General features: G+C 31.7%; 1 protein-coding gene across 1 annotated transcript in view; it reads left to right on the top strand.

Moving 5' to 3' along the window:
- LOC111632757 (cat eye syndrome critical region protein 2-like) overlaps nucleotides 1-16,081 on the top strand; it is a 51,646-nt gene extending 35,565 nt beyond the window's left edge. The window contains exons 5-9 of the mRNA XM_023377282.1: nucleotides 7,811-8,000; nucleotides 12,777-12,889; nucleotides 15,493-15,573; nucleotides 15,666-15,831; nucleotides 15,915-16,081. Coding sequence (XP_023233050.1) covers nucleotides 7,811-8,000; nucleotides 12,777-12,889; nucleotides 15,493-15,573; nucleotides 15,666-15,831; nucleotides 15,915-16,055 — 691 coding nt within the window. The 3' untranslated portion in view covers nucleotides 16,056-16,081. The remainder of the gene's footprint in view (nucleotides 1-7,810; nucleotides 8,001-12,776; nucleotides 12,890-15,492; nucleotides 15,574-15,665; nucleotides 15,832-15,914) is intronic.
- The last annotated feature ends 560 nt before the right edge of the window (nucleotides 16,082-16,641 follow it).

Raw genomic sequence — 16,641 nt, 5'->3', positions numbered from 1 at the left:
ATGGTACCGGGCCGCCCAAGGAACATTAAATTACTGGTATTTCCATTTTATTTACTATGGTATATTTCTCTCGGGTTTGTGCGACTTTTAATGGACGACGGAACAACGGAAAAAACTGGACATAAGAAACACACTTCGGGTGTCATTGTCTCCTATTACCCCCAGATGGAACCGTCTTGTTGCAAAGAAACAAGCTCAGGGTTCTCATTGATTTAACGTTTATTTTTTTGTGTAACTATATTTTATTTTAAAGGCATGTTTAAATACAATTAAATTAAAATTATTAAATTAAATCAATCTAAAATATAAACAATCAACGTCCCCCCTCAGTGGGCCGCGGTAAAATATCAAACGTTGACCGGTCCGCGGCGATAAAAAGGTTGGGGACCGCTGCCTTAAAGTACAAAAATGAGGTAATTTATCAAAGGATACAAGGATTTGTAGTCCAACATGGTCATATACTCATTGTCTGTAAGAGAAATGTTCCTGAGAGACTCCAGAAGTTTCAATGAGTTTCTAATAGAAAATGGATGTCATTGATCCCTAGCATGAAAAAATTGACCAGTTGCTTTTTAATCAAGAACGTTGGGGAGCTACACTTTTTAATCATGGACATATCTGGTTTCCTGATTTATGGGTCTTGGCAAATGCAAATATTCTAGGTGTTCTTGCAACGAGGATTGTGGAGTTTTGCATATGCAAAAGTCATGCTAAAGTGGTGGAGGTGAATCTCTTAACTCTTTGTTATAAAGCATCCAAAAAATTGACTGGTGCCGGTTGGCATTTGGTGGTTGTAATATACTCTTTCAACTTCTCATTGAAAGTATCTTGTTTTAGAAGTACCACATCCTTTGATTTATCTGCCTTCATGAGCACAATGTTGTTCTGCTGTAACCACTGGCACAATTTCTTTAAGCTAAAGTGGAACTGTTTTGTGTCAGAATCTTCATTGTTCTCTTTTGCCATGCAGAATCTGTTAAAGAAAAATATTTAATTTTTGTTATGCCGGGTTCCACCACTAGGGTGCGTTATGTAGTTTGCACATCGTCAACACTGCCACGTGTTCCTCATTCTTGTTCCTGCTTTCACGCTGTATATTCTGTAAAATAAAACCTCTCTTTGTCTTCCAGTTTGAAGTGTCTTTTATCAGAATCTAGGTTTCCAACGAATATAATCTTGATTGGTGTTATTCATGCCCTTAATGATCAGTTCAATATCTGGTATGAGGGTCTTCGGATTTGGGTCTGTGCTAAGGGGGCAGGAGAGAACTGGTTGTATAAACCACAGAGATGCGGATGCACTATACTGCTTGGAGATAATTTTAGAATAATTAATAATACTAAGGCAATGTTATATATTGTATTTATATTTTTTCCTTATTTATGATCTTTTATTTATCTATATTTAGTTTCCGCAAGGACATCTTCCGTTAATTTTTATATTTATTCCATACTCATTTTATGTTCTATTTTTAATGTTCTATTTTTCTGTAACTGATGAAGATCATTTAAAACGATTGAAAACATTTTTATTATATTAAATTTTTATTGGATTGACAAAGGTGTAATTTTTTAAATTTATTCTTTATCCAGTACAGTCGACCCCCCTATAACACGGTAGATACGTTCCGAGTTTTATGAATCCAGCTTCTAGGAGTCCAGCCAATCACAGCCTGGCACGTATGCAGTTTACGGACTATGGCTGTTTGAAAGGTTTCTTCCATAAAATTAATCGATTCTATACTAATTTGACTCAACATTTCCAAAATACGTATAATTTTTTGGGAATAATCCATATAACTATGCTATAAATAATTTTTTATAGTTATATAACTATAAAAAATTGCTATTAAAAATTTTGTTTATAGCATAGCTATATAACTATGCTATAAACAAAAAATTGTAGGATTACTTACCAAGTGTGCACCGTTTGACTACGCCGTTGCTTAAGCTTGTTTTCGTCGTGGAGATTGTCATCGAATGGCACTCGCGTGCTTCCTGATAAATTATTTTTTTCACGAAAAATTCGCTGAACTTTAGAGACATCATTAATATAAATATAATTTTTATGGATGTTAAATAATAAATGGTTTTTAGTAGGTCCGCTGCTAGTTTAAACTCAACGGTTTGTGCAATCCTGCCACGACACAAGTTGGCGATGACGTTTTACCGAATTATAGGAGTTTTTTTAGCATGTTTGTATGAATACTGTCGCAATTTTTTCGCCGTGATATAGGAATCTGAACTATAGGAACCCGTGTTATAGGGAGTCGACTGTATATATTTATAGTTTGTTATAAGACATAAACCCACAACCAATTACCAATGTTTAGTGGTTTTATCATCTTGGCCACTGGTGGGCACCATTATATAATTTTAAGCTAAAAACTTTTTATTAATAATTATGTGAATATGATATTAGAGATTTTTTTAATCTTTATTACTATATTCATAAGTAAACTAAAAGTTACAAATGACATCCAAATGCCAATAATTGTGATCTTTACATTAGCTTTGCAACAAGGCAATGCCTGCTGGAAAAAGGACAAAATCTCTTAATTATAAGTGAAAATGTTTTACATGAGTACATTTTGCAAATAGTTGTCATATTTACAATCCAATTTGCCATTACAAAATAATGTGGTGAGAAACAGTCAGTTTATGAATTTTAATAGTTGTACTTATAATAGAATTTAATATTTTTATGATCACTACGAAGAACTACTGCAATTTAATGCTGCAGATATAGATATTTTGTACAAGGATTATGATGCAAATAAGCATGATGAAATGGATGCTAATATTCTAATATTTTTTTGGATACTTTGTGGCAAGACATGACAGAAAAGAAGAAAAGCAAATGGTTATACAAATTTTTTTAATAATTGAAATTACATTGGCAAAATAGCAGTGATTGTTTGGATCAGCCCTTTTTTTATTTATTTGCCAGACCAGATACATGTTGGTTGGAGATCTGTTTATAATATATATTTATAATGTGGAAAGCCAGGGGTTAGAGAGTCAAGCTCTAACCTCTGATTAGCAACGGTTTGGTAAAGCCTGCTCACGTTGTCACTGGATGGCTTGTTTCTGCTTGTTTATGGTCGGAGGTGGGGAAATCATAAAATTTCCCTCTCCTGTCAGTTAAGAAATAACACGTCTTAACTCTCTTTTCTCCTGCTCATAACAGTTATTGGAGGGCTTTAGGAAGAGTGGGGAGAGTCATAGGTAAGTCAATAGGGTGACCAGTTTGAACAATTGAAGTCAACACCAGTTTGACTAAAAACAATAATTTTAATCAATATATATATAATAAAGGTAAGTGTACAATGTGCGTGCTGCTAAAACTCAAAATGAGTCCCAGTACAATCAAGGGAGTTATATGGTGTGATAGCCCTCTATCCCTCATCCATGAAGAAGGTTCCAGTTTTTACCTGAAGGGTGTGCTGTTGAAGATATAAGGGCCGGAAGGTTCAACCATTAGAAATTTCTAGAATAGTCCAGAACATTCGAGAGTATTCAAGAGCATTCCACAACATTCCGGGATGTTCTGGAACATTCAGGAACATCCCAGATTATTGTGGAACGTTCCAGAACACACTCAAATGTTGTGGAATGTTCTGGAACATTCCACAACATTTCACAACATTGTGGACCATTCGAAGCCTTTTTTGTATGGGTGGGACTACCCATTAGTGGGGGTATATAAAGCAAGATTCGTCGTGGGTTCAAACATCAGTTTCTTATCAGTGACGAAGGGAAGAACCAAAAAAAAAAAGTGAAAATTCAAAAGTAGTGCAGTGAGTGAATAAAAACAAACAGTGAAGTGTGAGTAGTCAAAATGATACAGTGACTGAATATAAATCGAAAATAAAGTATGAAAACTGTGTAAAGTGTACTTAGTGTATTTGTTAATAAAAAGTGATTTGATTTATATTTTATACAATGCCCAAACTTAAAAGAGGAGGAACCATCTTGCCCATTCTGAATTTTCTTTTGAATATTAAAATTGATATCGTCGACAATATTATTTTTAGTTGCCAAAATTGCCTTTTGAAATAGCCACTCCGGATTTGTATAGTTGTGAACAATGTTTGGATAAATTTGGTTGATGAGTTCCTTTTCAGTAGTGGCTATGTTGCAAAAATCACTGTTGAGTTCAATGAGGCCAGTCATCTGGTCAGTGTGATATGTGCCTTCGCCTATTTGTAAAAGTTTTTGAGCAAAATGTTGTTTATAAACAAGTATTGTAAATACAGTGGTACCTCGGTATACGTCTGCTTTAGAATACGTCCTGTTTGGGCAAAGCAAATTTTGCTCGGTATACAACTTAATTCAATTATATGCGATATCTATGAACAAGTAGCACTATCGGTGTACTCGACCAGTGGTTCCCAACCCCCGGGCTGCGGACTGGTACCGGTCCGTGGATCAAACGGTACCGGTCCGCCCAAGGAACATTAAATTATTTCCATTTTATTTACTATGGTGTATTTCCTCGGGTTTGTGCGACTTTTAATGGACGACGGAACAACAGAATAAACTGGACGTAAGAAACACACTTCGGGTGTCATTGTCACCTATTACCCCTAGAGGGAACCGTCTCCTTGCAATGAAACAAGCTCAGGGTTCTCATTGATTTAGCGTTCTAGTGAATTAAAATGTTAAATCACATTATATTCATTTTTTGGTGTAACTGTATTTTATTTTGAAGGCATGTTTAAATACAATTAAATTAAAATTATTAAATTAAGTCAATCTAAAATATAAACGATCAACGTCCCCCCTCAGTGGGCCGCGGTAAAATTATCAAACTTTGACCGGTCCGCGGCGATAAAAAGGTTGGGGACCGCTGTACTAGACCATACTAGACGTTCGCAGTATCACGGTTTATAACTTTGTTAGATTTCTTCTGATTTTAATTTGTAAGAAAAATTTTATTATTTTTATTAATCATGAATTGCAAAAAGGCAAATGAAAAGCAACAGAAAACTAAAAAAATGACTAGAATCACAATGGAACTGAAAAAAGAGATTGTTGAGAAATATGAAGGTGGCATGCGTGTTCAAGATTTAACTGTTGCATACCATATTCCGAGAACGACGATATCGACAATCGTGAAAAATAAAGACATTATTAAATTTGCTAACATTGTGAAAGGGGTTAAATCAATTTTTAAACAGAGATCGAAGACATTAGATCATGTTGAGAAATTGCTTTTGCTTTGGATAACTGAAAAACTGTGTGCTGGCGACATCGTATCAGAAGCAATTATTTGCAAGAAAGCTAAAAAGATACATACTGATCTCATGAAAAATCAAGCAGGAATTAGCCAGGAAAGTGAGGTGTTTAAAGCCAGCCATTTTTTTTTTTTTTTTACGTGAGAACTGATTAATCATTTTTACATTACTTCTTATGGGAAAGGTTGGTTTGGTATACGTCCTATTTGGTATAAGTCCAAACATCAGGAATGGATTAAGGTCGTATACCAAGGTTCCATTGTAGTTAGAATATGTTTACAATAAAATTTTTTATCTCTAATATTTTAAAGTTTATCCTTTTCTTCCAACTATCACACAATCTCATATTAACTCCCTGAGTGAAGACAGGTACCCCAGCTAGTAGAAAATAAAGCGATCTACAATAACTAACTATGATTACATTTATACTTATTCATTCCTAAGCATATGTAACAAATAGATATCAATGGGGTCAACATCCTAGGCTATGTACGAACACTGACTTTGTTTCTAATTCAACCGATAGAGACAGTTTACATCAATCGGAAAATTATCACACTTCCTGCCGTGATGTCTGTCGTTCAACAGTAGATTATCCGTGGAGGACTGGGGGAGATGATACTTGCCCAAATCACTAACACCAATGATAAAGGTAATTCCTCGGGACTATACGGTGAGACAAGCCGTAATTTTATGGCTTCTAGAGATGACCGCCCTGACAAATGGGTGTCTGGCCATTATATCCCCCATCCGGTGTGGGAATTTGGCAACGATGACACGTCAAAGGTGTCATCGCTGGACGATGAAAATTAAATAAAATTGACTAGCAGGTTTCTTATTTCTTCCAATTGTTTTTAGATTTCTCTCTGCTAGATTAGTTAAATGTCAATTTTACCACACTTTAACAATAGATTGCTTTAACATGTTTGCGATAATTTCACAGGTGGATGTGAGGGGAAGGACTTTGTCACTTTGATGACCTTATAAACATGAATTCTTTAGTTGTTTACTGTTAAATTAACATTCGGTTTTTCCTATTTTTAACTTTGTGGAAAATGGACAGAATAAAGAAGAGTTTCTAAAACATGTCTTTTCATTAAAAATTATAGAAAAATGGCCCCCTGAATTCTCACAATTCTGTTGCTTAGATCATTACTGAAAGCATGAAGTTAAATTTTGTTTTAAAATAATATGAACATAATTATATGAGATATTAGATGCTTAGAAGCTGAAATATTGATGTGATTTGTTACCTGGAATATATTGGACTTTTTTATTTATTTTAATTATGACATTTTATAAATTATTAAATGGTATATTTTAAAAAATTAACGAAGACAATGATTATACTGTAAAGTACTATTTGATTTTTATACGACACGGAACTATGTGCTAGTAAGGTATTCAGGACTATTGCTGAACTTTACGACTGTTAACCTAACGGGTACTTTATGCGGGTTTGTGGTTAGAATGCCAGGCCTAGGCTTATGTGTGCTCCAGAAATAACTATGTACAAGGATCAGTAAGAAACTCAAATATTTAATATGTACAGGTTAGTAAGAATTAAAACAATTTATTCAATGAAAAGAAACAATTAACAAAACCTTGACAAAACTAATACAATTTACTTACTATAACTTATGAACTATTCCCCCTTGGACTCGACAATATCAATCAATTAAACTATGTACAAGGAATCTTATGAACTACGATCCTATCAGTCACGTCAATACTAGGAACCTTTTTCCTTTATCCACTTTTCCTTTGAACCACTCCTATCTCTATCCTCAAGACTTGCTTCCAGTCTTGCTCTGGAATTCACCTCACTATCCTTGGCTGGGGCTCACCTCACTTGTCTTCTCTGGTCGTGCTCGTTTTATACTCTGAGGTAACATCACAATTATGTCTGGAATCACTCCCCTCATTTATATGCTTAACTTCTAACAATAAATTTGCATGTCTTTCCTGTGCAGTCTAGTTTCCGACATTTCTCGCAAAATCCTTTTACGTTACTCTTTTTTATTACATATTCAGGATGTTTATTTTATCAAGGTTTAGCAAGTTCTCTACTTTGTGCATGTGGGGTGTCCCCCCTTTTTTCTGCGGAACTTCTTTCAAACGTCCACCGGGGAGCACAAGTGCGCATTAGTTTCCCTACGGCGCTTCATCTAGTCGGTGAGTTGGTTTTTTCCTTTGTCTCTTTTTGTTTCTTTTTCGTTACTAAGATGAGTGGTGAGGGAACCTTCATCCTAACTAAACATAAACCCCAAACAAAATAGAATAAAAACAAAATAAAAATTAAATAATAATACAGCTTGGACTCAGTTCCTTACAATACAGTTGCATCATCATCATTGTCATATATTTCAATGTTTTGTACATTAATAATCTCATTAATTATTTTATTTATATACTTGTAATTTATATTTGCTAAATACTTTTATATATTTTAACCAAGATAAATAATTATAAAAAAAATTGATAGGTTTTTGTATGCTGTTAAAATATAATCTTATTTTTATTTTGTGATGCAAGTTTTTTGGATATTAAATATGATGTTATGCTTAACAGTGTAGATAATTGGGAGCATCATTTGTGGGATATATTGCAAGAAAAGTGGGTTAAAGAAGAAGGTCGAGTACATCCTTTTCCTTCACGTAATACTTCATTTCATTCCTTGCCACTTCGTACAAAGGCAAAAATTCTTCATGCGCTTTGTGAATATCGGCTTGATACTCAAAATATAACTGAAGCTTTAAAGGTATAGTTATATTAATAAATATAATAATAATAATAAATTTTTAACATTTGTTTTCTTGTTCTGTTAACTTACATATATTAATTTAAAACAGAGATCAGTAAGATTTAGTAATTCCTTATACTCAAATATTTACAGGTAATCCTTATATAATGTGGTAGTTAAGTTCACAAACAGGTGCTATATTTTATTTACTTCATAGAATGATACAAAATATAATATTGACAATTAGTTCTAACATAATAATTTTGTGACTGGAAGGTTGGCACCATTTTGATGCCTTGTCAGGACTGACACCACCATGTCTCGGTTGACACAGAAGCCATGACAAGTTTAGTTTGGGTTAAAAAGTAGGTCATGCAAGCAGCTGTGTCAGAAAGTGATCAGGTTTTGATGGAGATAGAGAGACAGCCCAATGGAAGTAGAGTACTCGGACCCTAAAGTTAGCGACTAAATAATCATTTAATTTCAACGAAAAGGAGTACATGGTATGATATAGTGACTTAACCTATCTATCTAGCAATCACGTGAGAGAGAGTTTACAATTGTTTATGAGTTGGGAAATACCTGTATTGATGATGGTGATTCTTGATTTGAGGTTGAGATTAGGATCTTGAGGATTTGGGTTTCGATTGTTCTGGACCAGTCTGGATCAAGAAAGTTCTTCTAGGCACAGTTGAGGGTAATGTGAAATGAGGGTAAGTGACAGAGTACGATTGGCACTGACACAGGAAAATTTTGATGACTTTAATCCAAGAGGGACTGGCAACGACTTCTTAGCTCGGGAAGAACTAAGCGGCGACTGCCTAAACTTGCAGTTCTTTACTATATTGAACTGATGAAATCAAGGCAGTAGGTCAGAAGGTTATGAGAAAGCATTGCTTTTACTGCTGAGAACTTAACAACCGATTCACTTCCAGGTATGAAAGTTGACGGTTATACAACAAATTTTTATTGTCAAGATGTTATGTTGTTTATGTTGAAGTCTGGATTATCACAATTTTTATATTGTGTACTAAAGTAAAGCAATTATATTTAGACTATAAAGTATCTGAGGGGGAATTCCATTTGTTCACCTATTTATGCAATTATTAAATATAGAACAGATGTAATTGATAAATACAAAGACAGCATAGAAAAACTTTTTGATTGTGTTCTCTATATGCTTTCTGTAACAGCATTTATGTGTAAATAGTTAAAATATTTATAAAAAGTTATGAACTTAGTTTAAAGATTACTAAATAACTCAATGAGTCAATGTATTTATTGTCAATTAAATGTTTTTGAGACCTTTCATGGCTCAATGTTAAATTGAACCCTAACAGTTTTGAACATATGAAAAAATTCCGAGAACAGGAATCTGTTTCAAGTCCTTGGAATGTCTTGTTTGAAACAATTAGTGTTCAGTTTGACAAAGAGATGTGAAAGTTTTGAAAAAAGTTTAATTTACAATTAATACGTTGATTCTGTGAATTATGTAACAGTCCTTTGAATTAAGTAACTGGTGGAGTTGATAATTACAAGTAAGAAAATTATGAACAATAATCATATTATCTTTTCAAATGATCTGCTAGATTTTATTGGGCAGATTAATAGCAGTATTAAAATATTGGGGAGTATAATTTACATTTTATACATTATTGAATACAATTGATTCTACTTAATTGGAATATGACCAATTTGTCCCAATAAAGCAAATTTTAAGGAAAGACAAAATTTAAGATAAAAAAAACAAGCAATAAAGACAAAACCTATTGAAAAATATAATTAATATTCAGTCTGAATACTTATATGTAAATAAATTCAGGTCCAAAAATAACATATTAAAATATAATAATTGAACAAAAAGAATTCTTTTTTTCAGAAATTTATTGAGCATATCTTGATGCATTTTCTTTATACTCTGCAAGTGGACAAAATCAGTGGAAGCATCCAATACAGAAATGATTCTTCCTTCATTTCCATCTTGCATAAAATATCATCTTGGTTTAGGAATAAATTTTCTGGCTTCCTAGTTGCCAAGTCTTCATCAGGAATATTGTCTCCATCACTATCCTTATTATCATTCGTTTTTAGGTGTTTTTCCAAAATAGTCAAACCTCAGTTTTCAAATGACTCACTTTTTGAACAAATCAGTTCACTAACAGAATTTTGAACTCATAATTGCACTAGTTGCTGGATGATAACTCAATTGCCAAACAACAAGAGCTGGCCACAGATTAGAGACAGATGGTCAACTCCCTCTACTTCCTATGTTAAAGAAAGTTGATGGCTGACCAATCAACAACAGGACTACTGTTTCAGAAGTTAGTGGCATTGAGATGGTCTCACATCATTAGACATTATGACGTGAATTATCAATGACATTGCTATTTAAATTAGATTTCAATGGACATGAGGAAAAGATACTAATTCAGTTTTTTGGTATGCACCAAAGTTGAATTTAAATCAAATTACTTAATAAAAACCATATTAATAGACATTCATGTAATATAAGTGGCATCCAAGAATTCATGTTGAATGGTACTTAAGTCAAATTGAATAATAATAATTTATTATTAACTACTGTGTAATTTTTTTTATTGTTTCTCATTAGTACATAATTGGCATTTGGCATTATAATTAACAGTATTAATTAAATGCAAGAACTTTTAATGAATATCTTTTAGAAAGGTAATGAATATAGTTAAAAAAGTAAAAAAAAACTTGATTTTGGGGATCAGGAATAAATTAACCCATTTTGTGTTATTTTTATGGGGAAATCTGTTTGCTTTAGAACAACTTTTAGGAATGAATTATGTTTGAAAACAGGTTTGATTGTAACTTGTTCAGTAATTACATCTACACAATTGGCATCTTTATTGCAACATAGAAGGTTGTTATCAATGTATAAAAATTTTGTGATTTCTAACATTTTGTAGTTTATAAGCGATTTCATTATTGTTATTTGTTATATCTGGCATTTCCTGTTCTGAAGTCTTAAAACCGCAAACAAGAAAGCCATTTTGAATTGTGCTACAGCTTCTTTTTCTTCAATTACCAGTAGCATATTGTATTGCTTGTAAAACCATAATTTTAGAACTAATTTCATCTGCTTTTGTAGATGATGATAAAATATTTTCAATTGCTTCAAGAATGTACTGTACCAGCCTTCTGCAATATAATGTTTTCAAATTTTTTTATGATTCCCATATTCAGTTGTATCAAGGATGTGGTATTAGCCAGAAGAAACTTCAGATGAATGTTTTTCAAACACACTACATGAGGATAAGTATCAGAGTTGTCCAAGATTAGAACTGTTGTTTACTTTTTCTGCAGTTCTGCATCCCAACTCATAAGCCATTTCAGAAAAATATTGGAATTCATCCGTGCATTCTTGTTGGCATAATACTCGGTTGAGGACCTTTCTATGACCTTTAAAGTAGTATGTTAATCTGTAGTGCTTTAAAGCATTACGGATTAATGTGCTTTCCAATGACTAATAACTTCTGATTATCACTTCCTGACATATTACAGCAGAGCACAATGTTGTAATGCAATCCATTGCTTTTTTCTTTTTAACCTGACAGTTCTTCATATGTATAATCAGAACTGTTTGTAGTTGCATGGTGAAATGGTCCTGTTTCATCTTCATGGTAATTTGATCGGGACTAAATTTCTGCAGCAATTCATGTAGTTTAGTTGATTTCCAACTCTTTGATGCTTGTAGTGTCAGCATTGTTTTTTTTTTTTCTTAAATTTTATTTTGTGTCTGATTTGGTTTTTAACATTGGCCCGTACTCCTCTTTGCTACCTGTCTCTACCTGTACTCCTCTTTGCTGTGTATGCTGTCTTTGCTTCTTGATGGTGCATTGTTTCCTCTGGAACTGTATGCTTTCTTGATAAAGATGAAAATGTTCCAAATAAGCAAAGTAAATTTGCCTTATATTATCTCTCTTGTTTCTGTCTTTCAATATATGTCTCAATTAACTGGAATATATAGTATTTGACATACAAATTATATTTACTATTAATAAATATAATAAATTAAGAAACATATTTCTTGCATTTAAAAATATAATTTTTATAAAGTTTATAATTGTTTCTCATTATTCAATGTTTTTATAATTGCTCATATGTTTGTTTCTCATTCTATAAATATAAATTATAAAAGCTCAATTTAAAACAAAGATTTTCAATAGTATTAAATAACCATCATCAGGTTAAACAGAACATTTGAAAATTGAAAAAATCAAATAGAACATTTTAAGTTACAAATGTAAACCTATAAACTATAATTTTAAATATACAGTAAAACCTTGTTAACTTGGACCGTATCAACTAAGACAAATTTTTTCAAAACATGATGCAGTAATTTGAAATTTTTTGAGAATAGAAAAATTATAATTAACAAATATTTTCAATATATTGAAGTCTTTGTAATACCATGCATTATAATACTGAGTTGGTAAGTTACTAAAGACTGTATACTGTACTGTCATGAAATTTTTTTGAGTTCCTTTCTTGTAATAATAAATTCAACAGTATAACCTATTAAAGCTCAGTAAAACTTCTGTAGAGAGCTGATTTGTAATAAATCACTGTACTATATATGCACCTTCTCATTTTTCTCATAAGAGAAATCATCCCACTAATTTGGACAACCTTCATTCCCTGTTAGTTTGAGTTAGCAGGGTTTACTCTATTTCATTTTGCTAATGAAATTTCCTATTACCTTTTGATTCTAACTAGATTTTAAAAGTATACCTTATTTTTAAATTCATTGTATTTAATTTTTAGGGTGTTGATGGTAATAATTTAAGAATTAAACCTATTGGAAGAGATAGTGAAGGAAATGTATATTGGTATTTTTTTGGTCTTCGATTATATAAAGAATCTCCACGAAGATGTAGGTATGTACAGTACACTAGTCTTTCATTGTTATAAGATGATGATAAATAAAGTGTGTGTGTGTGTGTGTATTTTGTGTGTATGTTGACATTTTGACATTATTCCTTAAAATATTTTCAATGAATATTGAGAATTTTTTCCATGGTCAGTTCAACACAAACAATAATAAATTGATTTGCATAATCCAAAATACATAATCTATATTTTAATTAAAAGAGAGTTTCAGTGTCCTGGCTCAGTTTGAGTTAACAGCTGGAGCTAAAAATGTTCAGGTATGAAATTAAAGCTCTTATGCTGTAAATGATGCTGCTGAAGAAGATTTGAGAAAGGTGAATCGTTCAGGTGTGGTGGAGTGGCAAAGATATAATGTTAAGTCTACAGGAAGGCAAATGACAGACATGTTGGGCACTCACACCATCAAACCTTCAAACTTTGCTATAGTATGGCTTAATGTTAAACAAATTCAGCTGGAAAAAAAAAATGAGAGGAGGGATGAAGTATTTTTCTGGAAATAATTTGGAAATTTTTGGAAATGATTTAGATTTTCTTAACTGTTTGAACAGCCCATTGCTTATCACTACTGTGAATTTCTGCAATGTTTGCTAATTATATTTTAATTAAAAGACATCTTGCATTATTTTTTCAATAAATTAGTTTTGTCATTGACTGCAGTGCCATCTATCAACTTTCAGTGTTAGTCTCTGCTTTTATTTTACTATTACTACACAAGGAGACCATAGCATGATTCCAATCATCCAATTCATTACTTAATTAATTAAAGTCAATTTTATTCTCAACAAACCTATTTGTTGAGAATAAAATATTTAAGCCATCAATTGAACTAAAAGAAGAATAAACTTCAATATAGGACTGTTGGTAGGTTAAGAGCTAATGATATTTCTATGAAGTGGGCTGACACTATCGTCATTGATAATCTGAAACCCTGCCAGTTGAAGTTGATCAGCCTTAGGAATGCTAAAATCCTGGGATCCAGATGCAAAATTGAAAGAAGCCATTAAGACAGCAAACCAGTGGGAGGAGCCTCGCATTACCAGAGAACTGATAGAATCACCTCAAATCACCTCAAATAGCCCAGAAAACACTTATTATATTGATAGTTTTTGTGTAGAATGCCAAATTTTAAATAAGTTTGTTGTATTTTAATTCAATAAAACCATTGATTTTGATGAGTTCCTGCCAGCAAACTTTTATTTGAAAAAGTACTTCTGCGTAATTATGCAGTTTAAAGTGGCCAGTTGATTTTGAAATTTAAAATACATAATTAAACATGTATTTATCTGCAATCATATGCAACAGTGATAATTTTTTACACTTGCTTTTTTTATGGGCATTTTTCATCAAATTGACTTAGCTGTGCTTTCATGATATCCTCATGTTACATGTTCATCTAATTATGTAAAAATTTTGGTTGAAAAAATTTTTTCTGTTTATCACAGCTCCTGAAAAAACTGCTGCAGAAAACTACCACCTTACTCATGTAATTGTGCACAAATTTTCATTATTGTTACATGATCATATGCTTAAAGTGGCAATTTTTTTACTCTGATATCATAACATCATTTTTAAAGATGTCATGAGATCTTACACAATTGCTGCAAGAAATAATCATGCCATCATAGATGCATGATATAATGGCATAGTGGTCTGCAAGTTGCTGCAACATTGAACACTTGTCTCTGAAAGGTAGCCTGGGATGCTACAGTCTTCAACAATTTAATATTTTTGAAACTTTATTTTGGGCCCAAAAAATTCAGAAAAATTATTTCCAGAAAAATACTTCATCCCTCCTCTCATTTTTTTTCCAGCTGAATTTGTTTAACATCAAGCCATACTATAGCAAAATTTGAAGGTCCTTGTTTATGTATAATACAGTATTGAAATTTTGCATATTCGGGGAAAACATGGTACATGATTTTTCATAATAATTAAATTCAAAGAACAAGAAGTATATGCAGTGTTATTATGCATGAAAAACCAGTGGTGAATCCTTATGAATGTACACGTGTTAAAAAATAAGTTTATGTAATTGGTGATTGCAGGTTAAAGTTTTTTTGTTTAAAGTCTTTAAATGCATATGCTTGATTTTGTACTTTAAACATCAAAATTAACTGACATCTATTAAATTGTGTAGTTAAGCAGAAGTACTTTTTCAAATAAAAGTTTATTTCTATCATGGATTGTGAATTAATTTATTATTTATATTTTTAATGATTTTAAGCAAAGCTGAAAGGCATGATTATATTCTTGTGTGTTCACAAGTACTCATTTTTGCAAATGATACTTTTGAACATAATCATTTTTGCATAAGCTCAAGCACAAGTACTCATTTTTGCATAAGCTCAAGCACAAGCAAAAATGAGTACTTGTGCTTGAACTTATGCAAAAATGAATGAAAGCTTTTCATTTGTTTTCAAATTGTAAGTTTCCTGAGGAAGATGATTAGGAAGACCAAAAACATTAGAGAAATAAACATTTACTGCAATGTAAATGTAGTTTACATTTGTAAAACTGTATGTTAAAATGTAAACTACATTTTAAGTACTTATTGTGGTTAAAATGTAATAAATATATTTTTTATTTTCAGAAGTAAGAAAAATGAAAATATAGAAATTAGTAAGAAAAATAGAGAAAGAAAGATTGCAAAAAGGCATTCAGATTTAGAAAAGTAAAATAAATTATTTAATTTAGTATTTACTTATTTGTGAAGTTTCATTAAAGATTAAATTATATTAATGTGTTAAATTAATTTTGGTAAAGAAAAACAGATGTATCAAATTCAGCTTGGTCCATAATTTGTGCAACAGAAAATGATTGGCATAACCTTGCAAATACATTGAGGAAAAGCAAACTGTTATTGGATAAAAAGTTATATGAAACAATATCATCTTTTCTACCAAAATTGCAAGATATAATAATAGAACAGGTAACAGAGGAGAAAGTTTTCACTTATTAAGTATGTATTTTCTTTATATAATAATCATTTTTAATTCTATTATCTTGTGTAAGGAACGAAATGCAAGAAGGAGACTTTCAAGCTATGCTCCACGACGATGCTCTAGTAGACTGGAATCTAAATTTAAACGAAAGCAAGAAGAGGTAATTAAATTTTTGGAGATTGATAGCTGTTTTTTTGTTTTTCTTTTTTGATTAGAATTTTTACCATATTCATAAGATTTAACCCTTAACTAGTTTTGTAAATTTTACAATCATAACTAGTATCATGGGGGTTGCGCAGCCCCCAAGCAAAATTTGCCTTTAGAGAGCAAGTTTAACAGTGTGACAGTTCAAAAGTGCATAAATGCTAAATGGAACTATAAGATGATGATAAATAAGTGTGTGTGTGTGTATTTTGTGTGTATGTTGACATTNAACTGTTACTTATCAAAATTTAATAAATTTATATTATTCAAATAAATTTTAGTTTTTATTCAACCTTTTCAATTAAATGCCAAAATACCTGGAGTTTTTAACACCAGATGGCATACAAAAACTATTCCATATTAAAAGAAGTTGAAGAAATGCAATCATACAATCAAATTGTCAAACTTCAAATTAAATTTTTTCTGCTTCAGTCATAGGATAGTCAGAATGAAAGACTGGTTGTTGCTTTGCTACTCATGTTCAAATAAGTTATTAAAAATAAAAGTGAAATCTTAAAATTTACTCAAGTTTATGTAGCAGCCTTAAGTGCAAATTCTAAGAATTTTGTTAAAAACAACAATTTTCTAGAAAA

The sequence above is a fragment of the Centruroides sculpturatus genome, unplaced genomic scaffold (assembly GCF_000671375.1).
Source record: "Centruroides sculpturatus isolate CEXI.00-Female unplaced genomic scaffold, Cexi_2.0 scaffold239, whole genome shotgun sequence".
Classification (NCBI taxonomy): Eukaryota; Metazoa; Arthropoda; class Arachnida; order Scorpiones; family Buthidae; genus Centruroides; species Centruroides sculpturatus.
The sequence above is the reverse complement of the archived record's forward strand: the minus strand, read 5'-3'. Positions and strand labels throughout refer to the sequence as shown.